Here is a 23,734-nt window from a genome sequence, read left to right as displayed (position 1 = left end):
ACAAAATTTATTGAATTTTAAAACTACAGTGATTTTTTTTTAAAAACAATTGCATTAATGCTAAAAAAAAATATCATTTAAAAATTTAAATAAAAGAATGATTAGTTGTAACAAGAATAACTTTCACATATTAAACTCTTGATGTTATAACAAAACAGAAACATAATGAAATTCTAAAAGTCAAATGAATTCAAAACAGTTAATGACATTTCGTTAACATATGAATGGGTAATAAATAAAGTTCACATATTTCTTAGTTAAAATATATACAATCTTTCTAATGATCGAGTATTCTGAGATTCCCAGACACAATTTTATTTTCTAAGATGGATCCAGGGGGTATGTCTATCCTATCTCCATGATTTGCAATGACTATCACAGTTCCCTGAAAAATAAAATTTACAATAGTTAAAAAATTATGGTTATGTTCACAGCTTAATAAAATAATTGGAAACAATTATGGGTTCTATAACGGCAGTGGCATAGCAAAGTTGGGTGGTGCATGGCGCAGAGTTTTTTTAATCCTCTCCTACCTTTCCCCCAACTAATGAAAAAATTTATCCGGGATTTTTTTTGATTTATCAAGTAATAAGAGCACAATGTTAACTCATTAGTAAAAGGGGTTATACTAATAGACCAAGAGCTGACCCCCCAAAACACGATTTATCTCTTTTATGGCTTGTGGCCGGTTAAAATAATAAAAAAATGCAATTTAAAACTTTGGCTCGAATCCCCCCCACTAATTTTGGGTCAAACGGCTGCGTGGGTGGGTGAAAGGTCAAAAAAATGAAAAATATCAAAGTGATGAGTTAAATGGCTAAAAACTATATAATAGCATTAAATTAATAAGAAAAAACCCGTAGCGAATTCCCCCCCCAGCTATGTTGGGGCGAACGTGGTGCCCCCCAGGGGTAAAGTATCGATTATTAAACTTAAAAAAAAATGATCACTTTCGTGGGGGGGAATTTTACAGGGTATTAGTTTCATTATTTTGATTGCCAAAAAAAATTCCCCCCCAGTAACTATGGGTCAATTTGTCAAAAAAAATTTTTTTTTATTCCTCTTTATTTGGTTCAAGTCGAGTATTATTCGAACTTACGCATGACTGTTTAAGTTGCAAAAAAAAAAAAAACCCAAAGTTGGAACGTTTTTTCATTAAAAAAAAACTCGTAGCAATCCCCTCCCCCCACACCTATGGAGGGGGTTGCTACGCGGTGCGCAGTTTTACAACGTGGTGCCCCTCCCCCCAGGGATGAATTGTCGATTAATTAAATTAAAAATAAATGATCACTTACGTGGAGGGAATTTTACAGAGTATACATTTAATTGCAAAACAAAATATCTCCTCCCCAGCAATTATGAATCTGCTAGATGCATTGCCAGGCGTTGCACGGTCTACCTCAAAAATGTACGTGTATTCGGCGTTCCAAGCATTTTATACAATTATATAAATTTTCTCGCTTTCATTACATTTCTTATTGCTGGTCTACTCCTATTAGTCAAAGCGCAATGTTATATAGCCTGTAGCCTTCTCAATAAATGGACTATTCAACACAAAATGAATTTTTCAGTTCGAACCCGTCGTCCCTGTAGACCAAGAGCTGAGCCCCCAAAACACGGTTTATCTGTTTTATGGCGGGTGGCCGGTTAAAATAATAAAAAAATGTGATTAAAAATTTTGGCTCTAATCCCCCCCCCTCCGCCCACTATTTTCGGGTCACACGCTGCATGGGTGGATGAAAGGTCAAAATAAAAGAAAAATATTAACATAAGTGAAATGGCTAAAAAGTATATAATAACATTAAATTAATTTAAAAAAACCACGTAGCAAATCTCCCCTCCAGCTATGTTGGGGCGAATGTGGGAGTCCCCCCCCCCAGAAGTGAATATCGATTGTTAAAATTAAAAAAAAAATCACTTCCGTGGGGTTGGGGATGGGGAACTTTACAGGGTATTTGTTTCATTATTTTGATTTCCAAAAAATCTCCCCGCCCCCAGTAACTATGGGTAAATTTGTCAAAAAAAAAGTCTTTTGTTTCTCTTTATTTGGTCCGAGTCCAGTACTATTCGAACTTTCCCATGACCTCTTAAATTGTAAAAAACAATTGCAATTATTTATTCTGTAAAAAAAACACGTAGAAAATCCCCCCCCCAGCTATGTTAGGGCGAACTTGTTGCCCCCCAGGAGTGAATTATCGATTGATTAAATAAAAAAAGATTACTTTCGTAGAGAGGAGGGATTTTCTCAGAGTTTACATTTGATTGTAGCAGGAAAAAAAATCCCCCCCCCCCAAAAAAAAAATGTTTTTAATTTAAATTAGAAATTTTGAAATATTTTTCAAAATGAAAGGAAGCAATTCAGCGTCCGTACATCTGCTTCTACCATTGTGTGCTCAGCATGAAAAGAATGAAGGGGAAAGTATACGCCTGTGATGATTTCTTCTTGCTGTTTCGAGGGCAGTTTTGTCAGTGATCAACTGTAGCCAACACAGTGAAGTCGTTATAGCTGTTGGTTTTTCTTTTCGGAGCACAGTGTACCGCATCCTTAAACTGAAAACGTAAAAAAATCCTTTTTTCAAAAATAAATTTTGCTGTTTTTATATTATAAGTGTTTTAAAGGGTAATTTTAAGTGTAGCCAGCCACCAGATAAAAGATAATTTAGTATATTATCTCTAGAGTATACATTTAATTGTTTTAATTACAAAAAAAAAATCTCCCCCTACCCCAGTAATTATGAGTTTATTTCACAAACAAAAGTGATTTTATGTTAAAATTGCAATAACGACTTTTTTACTTGTAAATGTTAATGCGTTAATCCGATGCGTTAAATGAATTTTTAAAATAATAATTTGGAAATTCATATAGATTTATTTACCTTCAGCATATTGGTTGTGATAGTGTCTATCTAGTTTGATAAAAATGTTCCTGCAATCTCGATGATATAAATCTGCTTCTGTTAAGAACTCGGAAAAATCTAAATCACGGAATTTCGGTTTTCAGTGTTTTCGAATCTTTGAAACTTTTATTCCTTCAAATAAAGTTTCTGTCAAAACATTATCTTTTATCTGGTGGCTGGCTACACTTAAAATTACCCTTTAAAACACTCATAATATAAAAACATCAAAATATATTTTTGAAAAAAGGATTTTTTTACGTTTTCAGTTTAAGGATGCGGTACAGCGTGCTCCGAAAAGAAAAACCAACAGCTATAACGACTTCACTGTGTTGACTACAGTTGATCACTGACGAAACTGCCCTCGAAACAGCAAGAAGAAATCATCACAGGCGTATACTTTCCCCTTCATTCTTTTCATACTGAGCACACAATGGTAGAAGCAGATGTACGGACGCTGAATTGCTTCCTTTCATTTTGAAAAATATTTCAAAATTTCTAATTTAAATTAAAAATATTTTTTTTGGGGGGGGGGATTTTTTTTCCTGCTACAATCAAATGTAAACTCTGAGAAAATCCCTCCTCTCTACGAAAGTAATCTTTTTTTTTTATTTAATCAATCGATAATTCACTCCTGGGGGGCAACAAGTTCACCCTAACATAGCAGGGGGGGGGGGATTTTCTACGTGTTTTTTTTACAGAATAAATAATTGCAATTGTTTTTTACAATTTAAGAGGTCATGGGAAAGTTCGAATAGTACTGGACTCGGACCAAATAAAGAGAAGCAAAAAACTTTTTTTTTGACAAATTTACCCATAGTTACTGGGGGGGGGGAGATTTTTTGGAAATCAAAATAATGAAACAAATACCCTGTAAAGTTCCCCACCCCCAGCCCCACGAAAGTGATTTTTTTTTTTAATTTTAACAATCGATATTCACTTCTGGGGGGGGGGGACTCCCACATTCGCCCCAACATAGCTGGAGGGGAGATTTGCTACGTGGTTTTTTTTAATTAATTTAATGTTATTATATACTTTTTAGCCATTTCACTTATGTTAATATTTTTCTTTTATTTTGACCTTTCAACCACCCATGCAGCGTGTGACCCGAAAATAGTGGGCGGAGGGGGGGGGGGATTAGAGCCAAAATTTTTAATCACATTTTTTTATTATTTTAACCGGCCACCCGCCATAAAACAGATAAACCGTGTTTTGGGGGCTCAGCTCTTGGTCTACAGGGACGACGGGTTCGAACTGAAAAATTCATTTTGTGTTGAATAGTCCATTTATTGAGAAGGCTATAGGCTATATAACATTGCGCTTTGACTAATAGGAGTGGAGCAGCAGGGGTCAGCTCTTGGTCTATAATGAGTTAATATTGTAACAAAATTAGTAAAAGGTGGCAGTGGCATATCAAAGTCTGGTGGTGAATAGTGCAGAGTTTTTCTAATCTCCTCCTAACCTTTTCACGTATTTATCAAATAAACTTTAACGGGGAAACAATCTTTTTGATTTATTAAGTTCTTGCATCTCGGCTCAAGGAAGAGCTCGATCAACCCCATCGCCCTTCCCTTGCACCAGTCCTTCCTTTAAAGTCCATTGAACTAGAGAATAACAAGTTCTTGGAACACTCAATAGCAAGGAAGAGTTGTGAATTAAATTTGAATCTCTAAATTTAAAGTTTGCTGAACTACAGGTTTTATTCCTTTAACTTTTTTCTTTTATGTTTAATGAACAAAAGTTGCATTTAATTTGTTTCAATATTACGTCAGTCACCATTTCTGATTTTTTTTTTTTTTAGTTCAAGATGAATTAAGGTTTAGAAAATTTAGTATGAGTGTCATTGAGCACTCAAAAGTATCAAGGAAAACACTTAAAATTTTTGAAAAGTTCAGAGTACACAACATATAATAACTCAAAGCTTTATTAAATGTTAAATCACTACCACACTATAGTTTATGCACAGTTTACCTTTAATGATACATCTTTTCCAAAGGTAACATCCCCAGAGACGGTGAGATGATCCAACTCAAGCATATCCGGTATGCTAGCAAATCTCCCCAAAAATTGTCGAATCTGAATTTAAAAAAGAGAACCAGGTATTTTTAATAATTTCTATTACTAAAGAAAACTGAACTATTATTTAGCATATTGTTTTAGACTTATGTAATTACAGATTTTTCCACCGTTACAATTGTAAATCAAAACCTTAAATTACAACTGTGCCATACTGGTTTTTATAGAAGTTTAAGAGGGAAAAAAACATTCAACACTTTTTTTTTTAGTTCTGCAGATTTTCATGGGCAAAATATTTTTTGAAGCACTATCTAAGGTACTATAGCGTTTTTTGCAAAAGTAAAAACATTTTAAAGCTTCTAATGCTAAATTACAGTTACAAAGAATCTTTATTGAAACTTCAGTTCGGCATGGGCACCCATAATTTGGTTTGCATTGAAAATGAGTTCTTTGCAAGAGCAAAAAACCTGAAAGAAATATTTTTGTACTTTTCTGCTTTAGTAACATTTTTAAAAACATTTTTTCCTAATTTTCTTTTTAGAAAAGATCAGTTGCATTGAAATATGAAACTAAAAACCCAATTTCCCAACAGTAGTTAATGTTTCAATTACAATTATTCCATGTGATCAGTATTTCAGAACCAAAAAAATCTTACTTCAAAGCAACCTTTATTTGTGATGGTGCAGAATATTTAAATTAGAACTTATTCAAAGTATTCTTAGGTAAATGGAAGCAGAAATTGTTCACCTTTGAAAAGTGATTATCTCCCAACTTGACTAAAGGAACAGTTGGGAATGCTCTGAGTGGATTCATGATGAGGGTGCCATTCTGCATAGCGTACAAGTTGCTTTTGACTAGAAGGAGATCTGAAGTTTTTTTCACAGGAAGAAAACGACTTCTTGGCACATTGATACCTGCAAAGAATTTATTAAACTTCTAAGAAGGCTGCAGAAAATGAAATGAGACCAAAATATCATGAACCAGATAGGAATTTGATTCATGTACTGTGGAAATTGTTTTTGTATTCAATACAAGCTTTTTAATCAGATGAACTTTCAGGGGAAACTATAACAATTTTCTATAACAATTTCAAGATATTTTAACCTTTCTGTTTTGCATATTATGTTGGGTGAAAACTACTAGAAATAAGAAGGCTTAAAAAGGCTACAAAAGAAAAGTTGAAATTTCTTCAATTACAATGTGTAGATTGTTTTTCTCTACATATTGAATATGTGTAGAGCAAAATTACTACATATTCAATGTATTGAATACATAGTTTAAATACATTGATTTTTGCTACTCTACACATTGAATACTTCAAAACAAAAGAAACTTTTGAAGTATTCAATGTGTATAATATTCAATGTGAACTGAATAAGTACATGTTTCTTGTAGCATTTATTGACTATTCATGAAAATTTGACTTCAAACCAGTACTTTAAGAACACCAAAACAAATTTATAAAAAGTTTTAAATTGTATACTGTATTTGAGTAGACTCATGTTATCACAACTAGATTTGGTTCAGTTAGTAGCAACCAACAGAGACAAATTGCACTTTCTGCACTAAATTGATTGCATTTGTGCTGGCAATATCCAAGCTCATCAAAATGCTTCCAAATTTAGTTAATGATACAATTTTGACCAGAATTTAATAAGGAACATATTTTCAAGGGACTTTTGAAACTCTAGTCCGAGCAAATTCCGTTTTCTGCATGCTATAGCACGCAGACAATAGAATGCAGGTAATAATACATTAAATCAAAATATTTTGGAGACTTTAACATAGTTCTATGCCTATCAATAGTCTAACTTTTAATGAAGACCAAATATTTATCTTTGTACCTTTCCATTCACCATAACTGATGACTTTATCTACTCATTTCATCAAATTTTCCCTTCCTCTTATATTGTAATAAAACATACAAACTGTAAAGGTACTTAATACTAAAAGTGAATTTGATATTTCTAGTAGCAAACTGAATTGTAGTCGAAAATACCGCCAACCAATCTTTTAGCTCTTTTTGCTAAACAATCAGATCAATAATTGATAACATTAAAATTTACTAAATGAATTATAAGTTTTTTTTTGATTTAAACTACAAAAAAATTTACTACATTCAGAAGAAAAAAAAAAGATTCCTTTAAAATTATTGTGACACTTTTTAAAAACAATAGGGAAGTTGCAACCTATTAAATGTTCATATTTTCGCTATTGCATATTATTAATTGACCCTCAAAACTAAAAAATTCACCATCGCCGAATTTTAAAACACCGTGGTTGATTTTTTAATGAATTTTTAAAAATCCACGCGCAAAAGTGCGCTCTTCTGAAACGTCACGAGCCTACGTCACGGGGCACGAATGGGCAGCCTTCCGCCGAAGATCCCTTGTTTTCGCTAGGGACATTTTGAGCGCGCTGATATTTTTATTTTTTAGAAATTCAATAATCCTTTTGAACACACTATGGAGGTCGGATTCGTTAAAGCACAATCTAAATAATCTTCCTCGTGTAACATCAATGATGATATTCGAATATTTCCGAGAGGATGAGAGGTTTAATGTTCCAGAAACGCGAGGAGATAAGCCTTTTACGTTTCATCTTCGAAGTCGATGCACGTTCTTCGATTTCTCCCATGACATGGGAACCGGTTCGCTAGCGTTTCTCTCCTATCGGACGTCACTTCCTATGCCATCTGACGTCACAGGCGCTTGAACTTTAAAAATCAATTTAAAAAAAACTACTTATCGTATCGCAAAAATTTTTTCACCTATGATGTTCATACATGTTACTCTATCATATAAAAATAAAATTGAAAAATCGAAAACTTCCCTATTCTGAAACTTACCAATAGCACCATTGAAGTCTTTCATTGCAGCACCAGCAGCTGTTTCTAATTGTATGATATTTTCCCCACTGTCTAAGTGCTGGAAAAAGTAACTTTAAATAAATTTTCCTTCAATAAAGAATAGCTATTCTTTTTAAATAAAACCAATTCAAGTGATAAATAAACAAAATCAGTTTCATAGAAAACTGAAAGACATTAAAGTAAGAAATCTCATTAATAAATATATTCAAGCCATTACTACTTATATAGTTTAGAGCAAATACGGTATGAACTAAATGAAACAAAATCATGCACTACATAATCATTCATCTAATAATAAAACTAAGTAAAAATAAATTCAGTTTTGAAGAAATTAGTAGAAAACAAACACCAAGAGTCCGCATAAGAACAAACAAAGAGAGAAGTATTTTTGTTAACAAAAATGGAAGGAAAAATGAAAGGATAACTTTCAAAAGCTATTTAATTTTTTCTTCACAAAATGCCAATGTTAGTACAAAACCCAAAAAAGCAAATATTCCATCCAGATTTGAAAATTACCTTATGATTGATAATAATCTCCATATCTAATCCTTTTCCTGTAACCAACCGTGATATGCCTTCTAATTTTATCCACAAATTGTTTGTGTTAAAGATTCTAAAATACAATACCATGATATAAATACAGGAATAGATTTACAATGCAGCTTTAATAATTCATTAATCAAATAATATATCAAGCAGACCCCGAAGAGTTCTTATTTTTCCTACTTTTTAGAGTTCTCTCCTTATTTTCCTACTTTTTCCTTTTTTCCCCTACTTTTTCTTTCTTTAGTATAGCACTTCTAATTGTGCATTGATTCTTATTTTTACAATGCCGCGCCGATAATTTTCTGCATGTTTTGATTTTGAAAAGTAAAAGGAACAAACGGATCCTTAGCTTTTAATTGAATGACTATAGTAATTTCTGGAAGGAATGCTATGGCCCTACGGCCTTTGTGTGTTTAAAAGTTAAATTTTTATAAGTGACTTTTTTTGACGTCCGACGTTTATGATCGACTTTTCTTTTTATCGCCCCGACTTCAGTCCTACTGTATTAATGAAACTAAAAAAAAAGATACTGGCACATTCTGATGCAATTATATATTATTTACCTATCAATTAGAAGCTTTAATTAAAGTAAATGGCCGACTGTTCAAAAAATGCAGGAAAAACCGAATTTCCTATTCGCCAATACTTTTGTATGATTACAAGTGAAATGGAGCTCCATTTAAACAGAAAGGCAATGTAAAACCTTAAAAGGACATAAGGAAGCAAAAAATGAAAAACTTGTATACTGTACATATTTTGTTGATGTTAGTACAACATAAAAGCGACATCTAACAGAAATTCGCAAAAAACGGACCACTTCAAAAATAATCGCGGAAACTTTTTTCGTACATAAATAGGATTATTGTTCATTCTAAATCGTAAACATGATTATAAAATTTCATTTTCTTTCCTTGCAAAGAGTGTATTTGCAAAAAAAAGCAGCAAAACCTGGATGGGCAAAGCGTTCCCGATTTTTGGAGAAGAATCGGAAATCAATTTAAATGCAATCTTTTGTTTTTATTTCTTCACATTTTTAAAAGTTGGGGGATAGAGCTACAAACTAATATGCATTTTTTTTCTTTTTAATGGGTATTTTCTACTCTGATATATCATCAATATCGAAGAGTTGCTCATCATTTTTATGTGCTGTGTTTCTTTCAATGCGACATTCCTGAGCATTTAAAATTTTTTTTGACAGACTCTTACTCTTTTCAGGGTGTGGCAATTATGCTGATGCGGCGTATCTACTGTAAGTTATTGTACTTATTGCGCCTGATCAAAGGGAGGGAGGGAGAAAGAGATATATGCAGGCATTTGATGCCAGGTGCTTCCCCCCCCCCCTCACTCTCAATTTCGTGAACAATTTCCGAATGAATATTTTTATTGTATGGTGAGGATTGAGATAAACTATTTGCCTTCCCTTTTATGCACATAGAAACATTAGTAACTGATCTTTGTCTTTGATGAAAATGTTATGTTTACCATGCATGGATGTTTCCTTTTATTTTCGTGACAAAAAAATGTTGGAACAAGGAGGTAAAAATCAAACCATTAAAACAATATTCGTTTTTATTGCTTGATTAAAATTAGAACTGACTCATCACTTTGATTCCCTCCCCCCCCCCCCGGAGGTTGCTAGCGAAGGATGTATCGAATGTATACTGAATGCAAATTTTATAAAAAAAAATTTAAAAAAAAAAAGCACAAACATGTATAGCTAAGCATTAATTTTCCAAAGCCAGGGAGGGGAGAAATTGACCCCCATAAATGACGTGCCTGAAACAAAAATGTATGTTGAATGCTAAAAATACATAACATAGTACAAACCCTTTAGTTGACTTATTTCGTTATTTATTTAGTTTAATTATTTTGTTATAAATTTTATGTCCCATATTTAAGAACACATTTATTTTAGTTCTGAATTTTCAGTCTTTTCCTTTTTTTTTTCAAATTCAAACATCTGCCTCTGATTATGCAAGAATGCATGTCAACTGCTGATTATTTTTGACTAAAACTAATTTAATATTTGCTTTGCTTTTGTATCATAGTTTATGATAACAGGAGCTGAAAGTGATAGTATTTTTAAATGATAAATGGATGCTCTTGGAGGAATGTTTTCGTTTTTGACAAAACAAATCTGAAACAAAAATGGTTTTATTGAACCAAAATAGGAGTTTTTATTATTTATTTATTTTTTTTTTTTTGTGATCGCTATATTGCATTTTATTCTTTCACACTTAAAAATTTTATTACTGTATTGGTGAAAGGTGTTTCTTTGTTTAGATTTTATTTTCATATTTTTGTAATTACTATCTTTGTTTCCGCTAGTTTATTTTCCATGCTAATGATAGTCAGTCGTCTTGACGTGCGTGTAGTCGTATCTTTTCCTATTTTTTCCTACTTTTTTTAAGCGATTTTTTTCCTACTTTTCCTACTTTTTTAATTTTTGATTCCTTATTTCCTACTTTTCCCCCTCAAAAAACCACTTCGGGGTCTGATCAAGCTTTAAGACTGACTACAGCAGGGGTAGAAGTGACCGACTTGTCACACATAGGACATTTTGCACAAAAAATATAGGACAAATATAGGCCACATTATATGAATATTTTTGCTAAGAAAAAAGAAATAATGCATATCATATATTATTCAGTTATTCTTATCAATGATTTTGTTTAAAAAAGACTTCAAACAAAATACCTTACATCTATAATGACTTTCATGTAGTTGAAAGAATTATTTTTGAAAAAGTGTACTTTACAGACTAAATAACTAACCAAAATTTGAACAAAGATAATTTTTATTTTTTCTTCATCACTCATGACCCAAGTACTAATTCCACTGCTCTTAGATTTTATATCTAAACTGAACCCTTTACCACCCCCCCTCCTTTGTACCTTTTGTATTAAGAACAAACAGAGCTTGGGAAGGATCCTTCTGACGTTTTTCAGAGTTTTCTTTATGCTTGAATGTTTTAGCATGCTGGCTCAATTGCGAAAATCCACTATTGTTTATGGGCACTGAAAAGTTGCAAAAATGGCAAAAAGTGGTAAAATTATCTTTTCCTTTAGTGCACCATGCACCAAAATTTGAAGAATTAATGTCCTCCTGGTTCAACAACTCCACACGAAATGTTGTTAAGCGATGTGATTTCGCCATTATAATTCCATTTATTACAACAAACTACGTTTTAACATCATAAGGAACTAACCATTCCACGATCCCAAAATTCCACAAAAAGAAAAGATTGCAAAAAGAAAATTAGAACACTCCGATCAGAAACTACACCGAACACAAAAATATACCAACAAAAACAAAAACCATGCTGGAAAACAAAACGGTTGTTGCCCCCCCCCCCTCCCAAATGCAAAATTCTAAAACCAAATATACCATACTATACTAAAACCAGCACTAGTTCTCGAAACTCCACCCACTATAGAGTGACGTCACATTGCTGTAGCTAATGAGAGAAGATGCCTGTTGCAGAATTTAGCCATTTGAGTTTTTTAATTTGAAATTCGTTTGGGCACGTACTTTTAGCGAAAACTCCGATGTCAGAAAGTTTATTTACAGTTCTTTTTAAAAGATATATATGGTATAAAACGAGAATATAGGAAATATACGACATTTTTGAAAAATATAGGAAATATAGGACGATTTTGAGGCTTTTTTTGAAAATATAGGAAATATAGGACTACTTCGACCCCTGCTACAGAAATAATATTGACTCTGAGCCAGAAGAGAGAAATGTTAAAAAAAAAAGGATTTCTATCAGGAAATTTCTAATGAATAATATTACTAATTTTTATATTACAGTCGGACCCTGATTTAACGAACCTCTGTATAACGAATTTCACGATTTAGCGAATTTTTATGTTTTCCCGACTACATGACGGCAAAAACCCCTATTTAACAAAAAATAAACCTCGATCAAACGAACTATTTGGACAGTCAAAAATTTTGTTTTTTTAATTTGAGTTAGGAAATACTGGACTGTTTTCCAAATGACATATCCGTGTTGTTGAAGCAGAAAAAGAATTTTATTGGAATCGGCAATTTTTGAAGGGTGAGGGACAACCAATGATTAGCGATTCTGATGCAGAAAGCGATGATGAAACTTCCATTAAAACTGTTGCTTTTTCAAATGCCTTACATGGCCTGGGAACTAAAAACGTATCTCATGCTTCATGCAGCAGGCTGTAAATGACACAGTATTTTCTTCTCTTTATAAAGTTGAAAGAGAACTATTTCGAGTCAAATATCAAGGAAATTGTCAAACATCTATTACTCAGTACTTTAAAATTTCAAATTAAATGGTGTGTAATAATTCGTGGAATGCTGAACAAAAAGTGTAAACGTTCTTCTTTTGGATATTTAAGCGTAGTCCCTTATTAGGGCTTTTAGATAAAGTGCAATTTTTTTTCCACACCCCGATATTACGAATAACCCTGATTTAACAAATCAAAGTTTCGGCCCTGATAAATTCACTAAATTGGGGTCCGACTGTATTAATAAAACATAACACATACTTATGTACAGAACAAATGATTTTCAAATACATACTTAAATTTTTTTACACTTTTAAATTCATCAACCTGAAAAATAAAAACATTAATAAATGATTTTTTTGCACCCATACATATTTATAAAAGTCACACAAAGTAGGACATTCAATAGTGCTTTTACTGGATGAAACAATGGCAACTCCAATTTGAAAAAAAAAGTTGCCATTTGTTTTAGCAAAATAAATTTTAGGCTCAAGCAAAGACGAAAATAGCATCACTGGTAATATATAAAAATATTTTTGCTTCAGTTTGGTACTTAAAGGGAATGCTTTTTTCATTTATTCAAGAGTTAAATCCGTTTCAGGTGATTTTTATCTATGGTGCCTGCATAAAAATGAAGATATTATTTATCTATCCTCATGAAATTACTCTGAAAAGTGTCTATAGTCTACAGCAGAATGTATGCACATACAAAAAAAACAAAAAACAAAGTTGACCTCAATAGCTACACGAAACACATCATATATGTTATACGACTGTTAGCCTAATTCTTACTAGAAAACCATTTTTTAAAAAATTCATTTTAATATACTATGAGGCACAAAGCATGAAAAAGTATTCTCAATTGTCAGTTTTAAGAGCAGCTCAAATCAGCCGCTTACTTTCCAAGTAATCTTTTAGAAAGAGAGATCGGTAGCCAATGATGAATACATTAATGACATAAATTTAACAAATGATACACATGAATTTTATGTTTTAAACTATAACCTTTTAAAAATATCTTATAACTTTTATTACTGTTAGTCAAGCACTTAAAGATCACATACTATTATAAAACAGATTTTAAAGGTACAATTTGAAAGAATCTTACATGATCTTTTGGTACTTGGGCTATTTCAAGCAATCTTAATTTGCCTTCATATTGGATAAGAGTACCACCCTATGAGGAGAAAAAATTGATTAAAATATTTTTATTTAGTATTATTATCAGACTTCTGAAACAACTGGTATTAAAAATAAGATACTCTTTAATTTATTAAATTGCTTTAAAAATATTTGGCACTAAAAGAACTTTATGAAAAATTGCAAAATAAGAATTTTCCTGATCTTGTTGGTAAAGGGAAAAGAAATGAAGATAATCTATAAATACAAAAGTACAAACTAGCAACAGGCTTTGGGCTCAGTTTGATTACTTCAAGTTAATTAACCAAAAGTTAAGCTGAATTTTCAATTTCATGTATATGTGCGTGAGTTGAGGGGTGGGGAGATCTTAATACTTAACATTTGGGAAAAATCTGCTCGGCCTTTCTCAGTTTCCAGGCAATTTTTAGGGGAATTAAATAAACAAGAATGCACGGCTTAGAGGTATTGCTGTTTTTTTAAAGTGACTTCTTACAATACTTTACAAAATAATTTACTGACATTAATAGAACACCACAATTGACCAATAGTAACGGTACCAAGAAAAAATAACGTAATGAATATGAAACCAAAAATAAAACAGCATACTGAAAATTGAGCCAAAAACTTGAATCTACATGATCAATCCTAAAGTCAAAAAGGAAAATGTAAGTTTATGTGACTCATTTGTTAAGTGTGAAGTCTCAGATCCCTCACCTGTTCTAATGAGCCTTAGATGGCAGACAGTGTAAATAATTTACAAACATCAAAATGAGCAAATTAAATGTAATAAATGCATGCTTATTGAGTGTAAGATATCGCAAAATATAGTACAGTAGACTATAGACTATCCGGCCTAATGTAATGGAAAAGATGGTAGATTAACGAGAAATCCAAACAGGCTAGTGTTCTATAAATGTTTACTCATTTTACTACTCCGTTATGATATTAAAAATAGAAGTTGTACACTTTAAGACCAATTCAATATGTACAGAGATCATAGAGTTACAAGTTAAGCAAAACATTAATGTAAAGCATAAGCCAAACTATAGAAGAATGAGTAACTTTTATTTAACTGTTTATTAATACTCAAATTCCTTTGTCTATCTGAATTTTGAATAAATGAAAACGCTCATCTTATGCAAAAAAAATTTTTTTTTTGATAACTATGTGGGCTGCATGTGTAAAACATGATTAAAAAATACATAGCACACAGCCGCTTCCAAGATTCTTCATTTTCTCATTAAGCTGGATAATCAATAGTTTACTGCAAGTTCAAATTAAAGAATAGTAAAGGTGTTTATGGATACCTACTTTCACATCAGCATTTGTTTTATCAGTAACTTCCATAACAAACTCCGGTGATGGTTGTTTAGAAGGATTAATCAAAGAATTAAGAATATCTAATTCTGATTAAGGAAGTTTCATTACTTATAAATTCTCAAGAACTGCGATCATAACATTGAAACACATATTTTTAAAAAATACTAGAAAACATATATTAAACTAATGCACAAGGTTTTCTCTCTTTGACTATATTTAATAAAACTATTTTATGTGCATGCACTGAGTTTCATTAGTGAATAAATAAACATTTTTAAAGAGTCTCAAGGAAGAATTGCTGTTTTATTTTAGTCAGTTTTTGAGAGTTTTTTCCGAGATATGCATTAAAATCACATAGGGTTGCCACTCAATGTGGTTTCCCTGTATGAATAATGCAGCACTACAAACAATGAACAAACACAGTACAGAACATTAATATCCAGATAGTTTCATCACAGGAAAAAATAAATAAAACTAAGGAGAAGTTGAGAATTCATTAAGACTGAAATAATAGTATGTTTACTGAATATTTATGTTTGACTTTGTAAAAAAAAAAAGACTTTTCCAAACCATTCATTATTTGGTGCCTATTAGGTTAAAAATGCATAAGTTAAACAGAATGATAAATACTGATAAGTAATCTCATGCTCTCTAATTAAATTAGAATGAAACTTAATATGCATCTCAAATAAAACAAAAAAAATTGTTTTTATGATTATTAACATTTTAGTACTTGCTTTAAATAAAAATTAAAACCTTAAAAGTAAAATAACCATTTTTTATTTTATATTATTTATTACTTTATTATTACTTTTTTGTAGTTAAAAAATTTGGGCATTGAATTTTGCAATTTGAAAAGGAAAAAAAAAAAATACAATTCCCTGTATTTTCTAGGTGTTTGATGAAATTTTCAAAATTCCCTGTAGTTTCCCTTTTTTTTCATTGATTTTTTAATTCCCTATATTTCTCCTGCTTTTCCAGGTTGCCCTGTGGAGCGGCACCCTGATATATGTTGATCTTAAAGAACTCATTTAGTTAATCTCAATTGTGTGTCTTTTTCTAAGAAAGGGGTTTAAAATTATATTTTCAAAAACACAATTTAAATGATAAAAACCTAATTTAACCTTAAATAAAACAATTGATGAAAAATCTATACATGACATTGTACATTTTTGATAGCGTAGCAAAATGATTTATTAAAAAACTACAAAAATTATTGCAAAAAAATTATTTGCAAAGGATATTAATATCAACAGTAGCTCCTAAATTATCAATGTTCGAAATAAAACAGAATTCTCGACCTTCTTTTAGAAACATTTCACATAATCCTGAACTGTAAAACGCATCATAAAAATTTCCATGACCTGGTGGATACCAACTGCAAAAATAATGATTGCATAGATTATTCGTTTGGAAGAAAAAATTGTGCTAACTTAAACACATATATCCAATTGGTAAAATAAAACAATTTAGAAGAAATCGAGTTAGAACACAATATAAATATTTGTGCAGATTGGCATGATTTTTCTATTTTTGAAAGCAAAACAGATTTTCTAGTTATTTATAACAAGCATCAACAAAATAAAAAAGACAAGCATTTTTTAAATATCATTTTTGACTAGTATACAATTCTTCTATGGGTGAATTCAAAAAACAAATAGGGGTGGGGCGGGGGGGACTGTTAGGAATTGAACTTGTAACAGAATATATAGAAGTCTCTGGAAGTTTTGCTTGGAAGTTTGTGCGTATTTCTTTCAAAAAAGATAAAAATGAAAATTGAAGTCTTAAAAGTGGCATTGCCTGGTGATATTTCTGAAGAAAAATGTTTTGTTAGGAAATGTCTCACAATAAAAAAAACTTTTAATAGATAGTTGTCAAAGTAAAGTGTTTACCGCATAATGGATATAATATTTTAGGTTTTAAAATCAAATTAATAGTAATTAAAATTTTGAAACAAAATATTATAAGTTTTATAAAATACTGAACTTACTAAACACTAAGTTTTTAATTTTTAAAAATACAAACTAGGCATAAAAATCGAGCAGAGAACAATTTGTAAAAATTTAAAGTATTGAGCAATAAAGATAACAGAATTATAACTAAAATATCTTACGATTCTGGATCATCATCTTCAAGGGAATAAGCTATTGGCATAAGACTCTCTTTGTTTATTCTTGGATATCTACATTAAAAAAGTAAAACATAAATTTTGTTTTGCAAGGCATTGTTCACTTTTACACAAATGAGTTTTTTCATGACATTAATAAAATTTACTAAAACAGCTTCTTACTTGCTTTGAGTAAATGTGTGGATTTTTATCCTGAATCCTCGATACTTTCTTAAAACCTTTTGAGTATCTTCTTCCGTATTAAATGAATTCATAAGAACTAGAGGAACGTTTGCATCATAGGTATTATTCAAATGCTGTTAGAAAAAATGCAACAAATTATAACATTTGTAAAAAATAAGGAGACAAAATCTAGTTTTTATAACATATAGTGTTTTATTTATTTCCGAATAACAGAGAACTCTTACTTCAGTGTAAGGGAACACAAGAACAAATGCTCTGACCAGCAACTAGCTCTGAACCCAACTAATTGGTCCTAGTGAATTTATTATTCTTTAGTGAAGATTAATGGCTCTCTTACTACTACCTACCACTTTACTCATTACAGCCTTTTTTGATAGGCTGTCTGAAAAGCCCACAACACTACTAAAGTAATAATTTTCCCTGATTTAAAGATTAGCCTAGGATTTGAATAGTTTAAAATGATGATTGCTTGTCCTGCTTTCAGTGCAAAAATTTCACCCATTAACATTTTTCATTTTGATAAATTCAAACTAAAACATATTTCCTTTCAGGGGGTTCCCAAACTAAAATGTTTGAAAGGAGGGAAATTTTCAATTTGCCAAATGAAACTAAACATTTACCGAATGATAATATACAAAGATATAACAATAATAAAAAGGAGAATTAAGCATAGCCAAAAACAATTTTAAAAAATAAAATAATAAAAGAATATCAGTGTTGCAGTATTCTTTTTAAATTTGTCAAACAAGGAAATTTTTTGGAGGTCACAGTGACCCTCTATACAGGTGTCCCTGTCCTCTTTGACTACCCTTTCTGTTTTTAGGAGTCCTGGAATACTGGACAGCTACAAAAACAGAATTTAACTTTGGCTCTGTTTATCAAAAAGTTTCATTCTTTGGCACTGAAAAAGAATGGTTAAAAAACTACAAAACACTTGCATGACATTTCTAATGAGATATTGTGTCTCACATTATTTGATTTTTAAAATTGTGTACAGCAGAATACATTAGTCAAACAATTATATTTTTTTCAAACTAAATCTAGTTACCTCAATTTGTTGGACTGTTAAATCTAAAAATGTCAAATCATTTCTCACAGGTATGACAGATTTTGGTCCGGTACAACCCATGCTAGTGCCAAGCCCTCCATTCAGTTTCACCACCACAAGTTTATTCAACATGTCTCTGATTACACTTGTATCAGGTGCAGCAAGGCCACCATAATCTTTTATCTATGTTACAAAATAAATATTTAATTACAAAATAACAAATAATGAAGTCAATATTTAGATATATTTAAGAAAAAGAGAAAGGATGTACAAAAGCACAACATAGCATGCTTGGTTTTTATTTTACAAGTCACCGTATTTTGAAAGAATAGAAAATTATAAATCAATGACTGTTCAGTTAAACAAAGTTACTACTTACATTTTTTGAAATCAAGATTTTTTCTGTTTTAAAATTCAGAATAGAAAAATAGTTTCAATTAAAAAAAATAAATCATTAGTAGAAAAAACATGGTTATTTTTGCATTAACTGCACACAAATGATTAAATTTATAGAAATATGCCATCAGCTTAGTGGTAATTTCCATTCAATTAAAATTCCAAGGATTAATTGCTGGCTTATACAATTTCAAAGATCTGGTGATAAATTATTGGCTTGAGAATGAAAGAGTCAGCAAAAAAAAAAAAAAAATATATATATATATATATATATAAATAAATAATTACATACTGCATCTACTGGAAGAGGTTCTATTTTTTCCCATTGTAAAGAAGGTCCAGTTCCCAACAAAAATTGTTGAAATAATTTTTGATAACCAGAAAATTCACTTTCATACCTCTAAAGAAAAAAACAAAGGAAATTTTATTTCATTTTTATATAAAAACAGAGAACCCAATTATCAGTAGCATTAACTTACTTCTCTTTCAGAAGGTGAAGTTAGAAGCAATTTTTCCAACTCATGAGCCAGTTGTATCTCAGCATCTTTTTTAGTTAACTCTTTAAATTCTGTTGTATCACTAATTTTCTTTTGATGCCCATATTTCTGAAAGAAAAAATCCTTTTTTTAGTTCCTTGTTTTCAATAACTCTTGATTATTCTTAATTTAAGCAGTTCTTTCACAATAATTTCAGTTTTAAGAAAGAAATATTCATCAAAAGTTGCCAGTTTTACAAGTTGCAACTACACTTTAAAATCAATGGCCCAGTTCATTGCTAATTCTTTAATTTTTTTCACACTTCAGAAAAAAAGAAACTTATTTTGCCAGTTTTGGTAGATTGCAGCACTTGGAAAAGATTTTTTTGCTTTTATGCTTTATAAGATAAAATTAAATATACAATTACTTTGAGGGAAAATAAATATTTTAGAACTTTATAGTCATAGGAAGCACTGGCTGTTCTCCGCTAAAGGTTAGCACCAATGATGCCTCTGCAATCTCACAATTTGATTGTTTGGCGAAACTTGTTAAAGAGCCATCAGTGAATTGCATCTCAAAAAATCCAAAGTACCACATTCTGCTTAAACAACTCAAATGCAAATCCATGCCTCTTACAACAACATTGACAACTATGAGCTTAAGAACATCTGGTTGAGAGAATAGTCTTGAAAGCAAGACACATCTATCATAAATACTACAAGTACTGGTCTGAGGGGATACTCTGATTGGCTTTGCTTACAAGACACTTTTAAATTTGCATATCCCTGCTCCTGTTTGGGAAAAGAATGACTGAAAACTTCCCCGCCCACATGTGAAAAGTGGTGATGCATCAGAAACTGGTTTTAAAAGCACCATAAACAAACTTGCAAAACACATTCTGAGTAGAAACCTGGAAAAATGCCAGTAGAAAACAGGATGAAAAAACATGAAATTTTTAAATTTAAAAGCCAAAAGAGCAATTTTAGAATCTTGTATGTGTTTTCATACATTTCATTTTGAGCTTAACAGGAGGGGGAGGTATGATCCCTCTAAGCTATACCACTGTGCCAGAGAAAGAAAGCAGGAAAGTTGTTCATCATCCATTTACTGCTTTATAAGTTCTGCAAAGCAGTGGTGCAGCTGTGGGGAGTTTCAGAGTCATTAATCTAATTAACATCAAACTTTTGTTGCCTAAGACATGGCCCTAACGTATTTTGGAATCTCTAATATTGTTACATTGAAACTACTACAGCCTATAAATCTACTGATAGTAATTTTTCCAAAATTCAAGATTAGCTTTAATCTACTTAAAGAACTGGATCTTATCCTCTGTAACTCAACTTCACTCCCCCCCCCCCCCCCCGAGTGGAAGACTAATAATTATTTTATAATATACAGATCTTCCATAGGTTTATAACAGTGGTGCCTAACACTTTTACCTGAGGGGCACACATTGTATTAAGATAAATCTTGCAGGCTAGGCGCTAAAACCCTTTAAAATTTAATCCTACTTAAATTTATTCTAGAAAATATAAGAAAACATGAAAAAAAGAAAGAAAATTACAACAAATAATTATTGCTTTCACTACTTCAGGCTATTTTATGAATGTGAAGGCTATAATGGCGTTGTTTTCTTCAGTCAAAAGTACCACTTTTAGTCACTGAAATTGATAGAATAAGCAAAAAAAAAAAAACATGGAGCGAGAAAAAAAAAACTTTAATTTTTCCTACATTTAATTTTTAATTAATTTTTTAAAATGTCATATTTTGAAAATAAGACGTGGTCTTTACGACGTAACAAATTATGTACTTTGGCGCATCTGTCTACCGCGTTTCTATGTTATGATAATCAAGAAACTAATTATATATTGCACTCTATGCTTGCTATCAACCATATGGTTGCCAACGCATTTGAGTAAAATAGCGAATTAAATATTGTGCTCTGTGAAAGGCATTTCATCATTTCTGATGTCATTGGCAGAAGCGTCAACAATGAAAGCGCACAGATTTAAGTAATTTTTTTAAAACATTAAACCTAGTCGCATTACTTAAAAAATGATCGGATCCTATGTTTTAAAGCATGCTCTTTCAGAAAAAAAATACTTTTGAAATTTCAGAAATGACCGCATTGCACTTCAGAAACCAGTTTCTAAATGTTTAGGTTCAAAGTTGAATCTGTTGACTATTTTGCTACATCTAGGAAACTAAAACGGAAGAAAAGTTCAGCAGTACTGAAATGGAGAAGTGACTTTTTTGGCATTGCAACCTGAGCGTGATAGTTGATAGTTTCGGGGTTGTTTTGAAAGGTTCTAAAATCTGGTTTTCAGTTCATAATATTGAACATAACGGACCACACGGATCATCTTCGTAAGCCGTAGGTTGGGCGCCACTGGGTTATAAGAATGAATGGAAGAAAACCTTTAGCATCACTTACATTCACTGGAGGTTGCCGGCGAACGGCGAAATAATTAATCCTTTTTTTAATTGAATAACGTTTTACTTACTGAGAAATAAAACATTACATTGTTTACTAAAACAGTTCAAAAATAAAGAAATGTTAAAGATATGTAGTTATGCATCAAATTTTAACATAGGAAAAAACTTACATTCTTTACTTCAAGATGACAGGTCATTTTGACAGTATTTCGTTTTGTTTTCAAAAATAGTTTAACTTGTATTTTCACTAAAAGAAAAATGTTAGTGAAGCTTTGACAATATCATAATATAAGGCATTCAATGTGACCTGTCAAATGTCAGGTGAAAGACACATTTTTTAACATGATGTTTAAACTCAATGTCAGTTGCAGTTAAAATATTTTGAAGCTATATATTTGAGAAAAAGTGATAATAAAAAAGTAGCACTCACTTTAAACAAGGCAGTTGTTGCTTTAAGTTTCGAATTTTGAATAATTCCTATGAAAGAGTTTTTTTGAGGAAATTATTGGTGATTTTAAAATTTTCGAAACGAGAAACATGTTTTTGGCAGCATCTCAATCATAACATTGCATAAGCGTCGCGGCTTAAAAATTTCGTCTGCTATCTTAATTCTTATTTTTTTTTATTTAATAAGCGCTAATAATTCCATTTAAAGGTTTATCTGAAAAGCAAAACAAACATGCCTTCTGTCCTGGTAACTGAAGCGGTTATAGCAGATTTGAGCGGTATTAAGTTTTATTTCAAATTAGTGTATCGATGACTGAAATACTCGTTTGTGCTATATGAATTTTGATAACTTTTCTGCAAAACATTATGAAAGTTTAGAGCTGTATTTGCGCATAAATTTGGTTTCAGAAATTCTGAAATCTTTTGTATACAAAAAAGGTTTTAAAAAAATCTTAAGAATAAAGAATATTTGCAATTGGTTTACTAGCTATGCCTTCCAAACATACATATTTGCGACATTCTGCTTATGTACATTCACCAGTGAGACATTTTGCATGAATTTATTGAAGGACGTATTTTGTCATCTTACACCCGTTACATATGCTTAGTCGTTTTTTCATTTTGCTGTCAGAGTCGGACTGAAGGGGGAAGGGAAAGGATTCAAAGGCGGGCTACAAGGCTAATAAGTGGACTTTCCCACTTAGATTATGATTCCAGGCTTAGAAGGCTAAAAATGTACAGTCTTGAGCAAAGAAGAGACCGAGGGGACATGATTCAGCTGTTTAAATTTATTAAAACGAAAGATGTTACGGGGCTAAAGTTTAGCACTGAAAACAGGACAAGGGGTCATTGTTTTAAGCTATTTAAATCTCAGGCTAACATGGATATTAGGAAAAATTATTATTTTAGCAGGGTAGTGGAACCTTGGAACAGCTTACCGGAAGAGGTGGTAATGAGCAAAGGAGTAGACAGTTTTAAGAGGGCCATTGATCTTCACTGGGGATTGTAAATTGACTAGGACCAGTCTAGCTGGGCCCAGAGCCTGTTGCTGGTCGTCACTTTTGTATTTGTATTTGTATATTGGGATATAAGCGTCAGATGCAAAGGCTCTGAAATTCCCGGAGTCGCTCATTTTCACTCCGACTCTCGGTTGCGTATGTGATGAAGCTTGTACTTTAACTGTTATGACATGAAGACAAAACCTTGGGGCTTGGAAGAGGGGGAGGGTGGATTTTTAGCTTCATATAAAAGCAAAAATTAAAATATCAATCTGGAATTTCATAGAATTTAGTCTAGGAAACCTGGAAATGTACGAATTTAATTTCTCAAAGTGAGTGAAGACTGTCTTATTCATGCTGCTCTGTCTAAATGGTTTAAGCAGTTGCATCCTAGTTTGAAAATGAGAACTTCCCAGACACAGCCCATTATATCCTGTGAGAGAGAGGACTGCGAAATTGTCTAGGGCTCTCTTTTTCGTAATATCATTATTTCATGTAAAACATCGGAACCTGAGACTTGTTTTTCCTTCTTTTCGTTCTGCTTTTCATTTTTTCTCGTAATTTCTACTTTT

The 23,734-nt window shown here is 31.6% G+C and overlaps 2 protein-coding genes across 2 annotated transcripts in view; one reads left to right on the top strand and one right to left on the bottom strand.

The window, feature by feature from the left end:
• On the bottom strand, window positions 1-22,050 carry LOC129220207 (UTP--glucose-1-phosphate uridylyltransferase-like). Its single transcript, XM_054854572.1, has 15 exons — window positions 21,888-22,050; window positions 19,285-19,410; window positions 19,098-19,205; window positions 18,410-18,592; window positions 17,341-17,474; window positions 17,164-17,232; window positions 16,295-16,428; window positions 15,042-15,130; window positions 13,699-13,767; window positions 12,886-12,917; window positions 8,296-8,392; window positions 7,759-7,837; window positions 5,658-5,824; window positions 4,866-4,970; window positions 1-385 (listed from the first exon to the last, which is right to left on the bottom strand). The coding sequence occupies exons 1-15, from the start codon at window positions 21,912-21,914 to the stop codon at window positions 278-280; spliced, it is 1,527 nt and encodes a 508-aa protein (XP_054710547.1). The 5' UTR covers window positions 21,915-22,050; the 3' UTR covers window positions 1-277.
• Window positions 22,051-22,294: 244 nt separating this feature from the next.
• The window catches only part of LOC129220439 (metaxin-2-like), a 28,861-nt gene continuing 27,421 nt past the window's right edge, over window positions 22,295-23,734 (top strand). Inside the window, exon 1 of the mRNA XM_054854859.1 lies at window positions 22,295-22,442. Within this exon, the coding sequence (XP_054710834.1) occupies window positions 22,397-22,442 (46 nt within the window). The 5' untranslated portion in view covers window positions 22,295-22,396. The remainder of the gene's footprint in view (window positions 22,443-23,734) is intronic.

This window comes from Uloborus diversus, chromosome 4 (genome assembly GCF_026930045.1).
Source record: "Uloborus diversus isolate 005 chromosome 4, Udiv.v.3.1, whole genome shotgun sequence".
In the NCBI taxonomy this organism is placed as follows: Eukaryota; Metazoa; Arthropoda; class Arachnida; order Araneae; family Uloboridae; genus Uloborus; species Uloborus diversus.
This window is presented reverse-complemented; position numbering and strand designations above follow the sequence as displayed.